The sequence below is a fragment of the Austrofundulus limnaeus genome, unplaced genomic scaffold, assembly GCF_001266775.1.
Source record: "Austrofundulus limnaeus strain Quisiro unplaced genomic scaffold, Austrofundulus_limnaeus-1.0 Scaffold437, whole genome shotgun sequence".
In the NCBI taxonomy this organism is placed as follows: Eukaryota; Metazoa; Chordata; class Actinopteri; order Cyprinodontiformes; family Rivulidae; genus Austrofundulus; species Austrofundulus limnaeus.
Window position 1 is genome coordinate 408262 of NW_013952839.1, and position 4676 is coordinate 412937.

Here is a 4676-nt window from a genome sequence, read left to right on the forward strand (position 1 = left end):
AGCGTCACCTCTGATAAATGTCCCACAGGTTTCCTGTTTTGTTGTCATTATGACCACATTTATTTGTAAGTCACTACTTTCCGTTATGAAAGGGTTACTGCCCATGACGAGCAAACACTAAATTATTTTTAAAATATATCAGCATTGTGGTGGAAAAAAACTTTGAAGATGTGAATTATTTCTGACTTGCTGCATTTAGAGCTGTGGTCTTAGCCAAATGTAACCATGACATTTTCTGTTTTTTTAGATAATGTGCCCCATGTTCTCTGCTGAAAAAACATTGAATCATTTTATAAATGAGGGCCTGCCATTCTTTGTAGGAATGTACATCAATCACTGTCTTTCTGGCCAAAAGCTTAAACAAAGATAATCTCATATTGAGAAATGACTTAAACTACTGCCAGAATTAATTTTATCTCATGATCTGTAAAATTATTATAGCCATTCTTGTGCCGATGTAGATCATGTGTGACAGCCATCTTAAATCGGGGTGGGTCCAAGTTATTCAATTATAGATGTACATCCAATGATTACTTTTGGAAGGTTTTTTGAGTATTCATCCAGTTGTTCATGAAATATTTTGCTTACAGACATATATTGCTAAAGTTTTAATCAAACATTTTGCACATTATGTACGACTTTGTCTATGTGTTGTGAAAGACTCTTAGCAACCAACACCCTAAATTTAAGGACAATATCTCTAAAACTGACAGCGTTATCACAATCTTTGCTTTTTCTAAGGTGGCAAGTGGTGGGTTATTTCTAAAAGTTGTAGATGTACATCTAGTGATTATTTCCTGAAAGATTCATCAAAATACATTTTAAGATGCATCAATAAGATACATAAGCTAATCTACACATTTTAAGATATTTTGCTAACAGAGTTTATTCCATATAGTTAATAATATTTGAAAAAAAAGATCAGAATTTGTTTTGGGACTTAGTCTCAGTGACTACCACAACTTGTTATGGGTCACTTTCTGTACAGTTGACTGAGCTGTAAACAATGTTTTGTGTTTTTTAAGGTCAGTTGGTTGTGGCTGCCATATTGAATTGGATTAACTCCCAAAGTTAATCATTTTTAGAGTCGTGTCTAATGATTATTTTTTACAGGTTTTAATAAAAATCAATGTTGTGTGGTTTTGCTAACAGACAGACACACACAGAGACGTGAGCAAATATTTTATTTCCTATATTCACCTTTTGCCATTGGGAGATAAAGATGAAACATTTAAGAGTAGCACAAGTCAACTAGACGTTTACACAGAAAGAACACCATTATGAAATAAATTCTGTATACAGCATGCATAAACTGATCTCCAAATGAATTTTTGTGGAATTAAATTTTTAACATATCGTTTCAGCCCAGTGATTCACTCCACAAAACCAAGTGGGTCATTAAAAGGTGCAGAGCCCAGGGGTCAGACAGCTGCACCCATCTCTCTGACCTTAACTCCTGCTGTCGAGCAGCCACGTCGACATCAGACCAAAAAGAAAGGAAGCACACCCAAAGCAGAGGAATCCGATACAGACCCAGAGACCCCTGTGGCCCAGCAGATGCTCTCCTTCATTATGGATGACCCTGAATTTGAGTCTGAAGCATCAGACACACCAAAAATTACAAAGGTAAAGTATAACAGTTTCACAGAACAGAGCCTAGTTTGGTTTGCAAAATCAGAACAGTAAGGAAGATGCCGTGGCTGAGATGAGACGAGGTAGGTCAAGCCAGCAGGAGTTTTTGTGATTTGTCGGGCTCCATAAATCACAGTTTTTAAATATATTGAGAGTTCTCTGTTTCTCTATTATTATCAGCCAGTCATCGGAAAAAAATGTTTTAAAATCAAAGAGTGACAAACAGTATCATGACAAACAAAGACGGTGGTTTTGGGAGCTGACTACTTTCTGTCTGTGCGTGTGCATATGTGGATTATTTGTCACTCCAGCGGCTGTTCAGCGCAGTTGTCAAACTTAAATATCTCCTCAATCTGACTGGACTGGATTCTGTGGTTAATAACTTTGGATATGGATATTATGTAATTTTTTCAGCCATTTTGGATCATGGTTATGCAAAAGGTAAAACTCAAACCAACAGTCGTCTCAAAAGAGAGTTCAAAGGACCGGAGCTCTCGCAATTTATTTATTTTTGCTACTTCTGGCTGGGGACGTTCAACCGAATCCTGGGCCTTTCATGGGAGCTGACAGCTCACAGCTGATCACCTCTGAGCTGAACATCAGTTTCGGGTTAGCAGAGGAGGACACGTCAGCATGACTGGGCCACCTGTCAGTGGAGCCGATCAGCTGTTTGGCCGACCTACAGCGGAGTGAAGTTTTTGGATCATCGGTGGAGATTGTCCTGACCTTCTCCACGCTGGAGCGGATAAACTATGTTGGTGCAGTGGATTTGACAGCTGAGACGCTGGACCCCTGTGCGGGCGGACAACTGCAGTGTTCCAAAGACACAGCGGCAAACGGTGGTTTGTCTACCGGCTTCAAGACAACAGCAGCCACTTTTGGGGCAAGTGTCTATCCCAGCATTTGCTTCTTCAGGTGGAAAAATCCAAGCCAGATTGGAAAATCCGACCTTCAATAAAACTAAGGTAAAGTCTGCGGCTCCTTTTTTTCGACAACCACCACGGAAGATCAACAGAAACTTAAATGTGGTTCTGAAACAAATATCTCCAACAGACCTGTGACTAAAATTAAAACTGGCCAAATCTTTTCAACTGTGAGTCATGCAAAGTTCTGTGGGACAGGAAATGTAAACCAAAGGGTTTTTTTCGTGGTTATATTAATATTCGAAGTTTGTTTCCAAAACTTGATGAAATTAGAACTTTATTAATGGACTCAAATTTCACTCTCTCTTTGAGTGAAACTTGGCTTCACAGTAAAATCCAAACTAGTTTGATATACCTGGCTATAAATGTTATAGAAATGACAGGAAAACTGGGAAATGTACGGAGCCCGTCCGGTGACATGGAATTTTTTTTTTCACGTGGCCACGAGAAAATAATGCATGCCCATGCAATGACTATCGCATGCCCACGAGATAGTTATGTCGTGGCCACCACATAGCTAATGTTGTCGTTTCTGTGCAGACAGTTTGTTGTTTACATGGACAAGTCTGAATTAAACTAATTTATTTTGATTTTAATAAAATTAATGACGTTGCTACGTCAGTACCTTAGATTAGGCATTAAGTAGGTGTTTCTTAGTTTTATGTGCTGCAGCTATAAGTCCCAGGTCACAACTGGAGTTGTTTGTCGAAAAAGCTTTATTTTCTTTTTCTGATGCTCAACTTTCAAAAGTTGAGCTGAGGCACAGGCTCCTGTCCCCCTTGCCTCAGCCGCAGAGGGAGTCGAAGTTATGCTGCGTTCAGGAACACAGCAAAAATCTGTTTCCCGACACACAGCATTCATTCAACGTTCATTGTCATTTCATAAAAAGCCTACTATGAAAGATGATCCATTTATATTGGCATACACCAAAAAATAAATAATAAAAAAATAATAATAATATGTGCGCATTTAAACAGTTAAAACACAAAACTATGCCGTCTATATATAATCTAACTACAATATTGTCTGTGTATCACAACAAGGCTGCTCAAAATTAGCCCATTAATTATCACGTGTGCACGTGTTATCGTGTGGCCACGTGAAAAAATTTTTTATTCCATGTCACAGGACCGGCTCCATAGAAAGGAGGGGGAGCTGCAATCTATATTAGGGATTATATAAATTGTACCAGGATTGAGCTAAATAATGTCTTACAGATTGAATATCTGTGTCTGAACATCTGTCTATCACCATGAATGCATTTTCAAACTATGGTAATATAAAATCCACCTTCCTTTGACAAGTCATTCTATAAAAACTTAGAAAAACTAGTAAAAGCATTTACTCATAAATCTGAAGTTTTACTCTTTGGGGATTTCAACATTGACTGGTCTGACAAAACTAAGAGAAGATTATGTTAAGCAGTAGTGACTTAATTTGATTTTTATCAAATTATTAAAGGTGCAACTCGAATCACAAAACCAACTCAAACACAAATTGATTTAGTTTTTGCTAATAGGGCAGAAAGAATAGTAAAATCACGCAATTTTATTACTGGTTTGTCAGATAATATGACCTTAATATCAAGAAAACTAACCAAAAAACACTTTCTGAACCCTAAAAAATCTAAAACATATGGTCTCACTATATTAAAACATGATTTCTCAGAACTGGAAAAAGATCTGGGAAAAACACGATGGAGTAAGTCACTGGATGCCCATGATGTGCAGATTTGTTGTGATGAGTTAATGGATAGGGTTAATGAGGTTATCAGTAGAAATAACTTCTAAAAGAAAGAAACTCATTGCCTTGGTTGAACGATTCTATAAGAAAACTTATGAAGAAAAGGGATTTGGCACTAAAAATGGCAATTAAGAGTCACTCAGACACTGACATGGTTGTATATAAAAGTAAGAAATCGCGTTACCAAAGAATTGAGATGTGCAAAAGCTGAATATTATAAATCAGTAATTAGAAATGCTTAAGGACACTGCTCTGCTATTTGGAAGCAAATAAATAGCATAAGCCGATTCTGTTCATTACTTTCATGGACAGAATTTCTAGGCGCAGCCGAGGTGTTGAGGGGATCCGTTTTGGTGGCCTTAGGATCGCATCTCTGCT

General features: G+C 37.7%; 1 protein-coding gene across 6 annotated transcripts in view; it reads left to right on the forward strand.

Annotated features, from left to right (window-relative positions):
- The window catches only part of LOC106529325 (RAB, member RAS oncogene family like 6), a 52301-nt gene that overhangs the window by 38468 nt on the left and 9157 nt on the right, over positions 1-4676 (forward strand). For all 6 annotated transcript variants that reach the window (XM_014024714.1, XM_014024720.1, XM_014024718.1 and 3 more), the window contains one exon: positions 1365-1626. In XM_014024714.1, coding sequence (XP_013880168.1) covers positions 1365-1626 — 262 coding nt within the window. The remainder of the gene's footprint in view (positions 1-1364; positions 1627-4676) is intronic.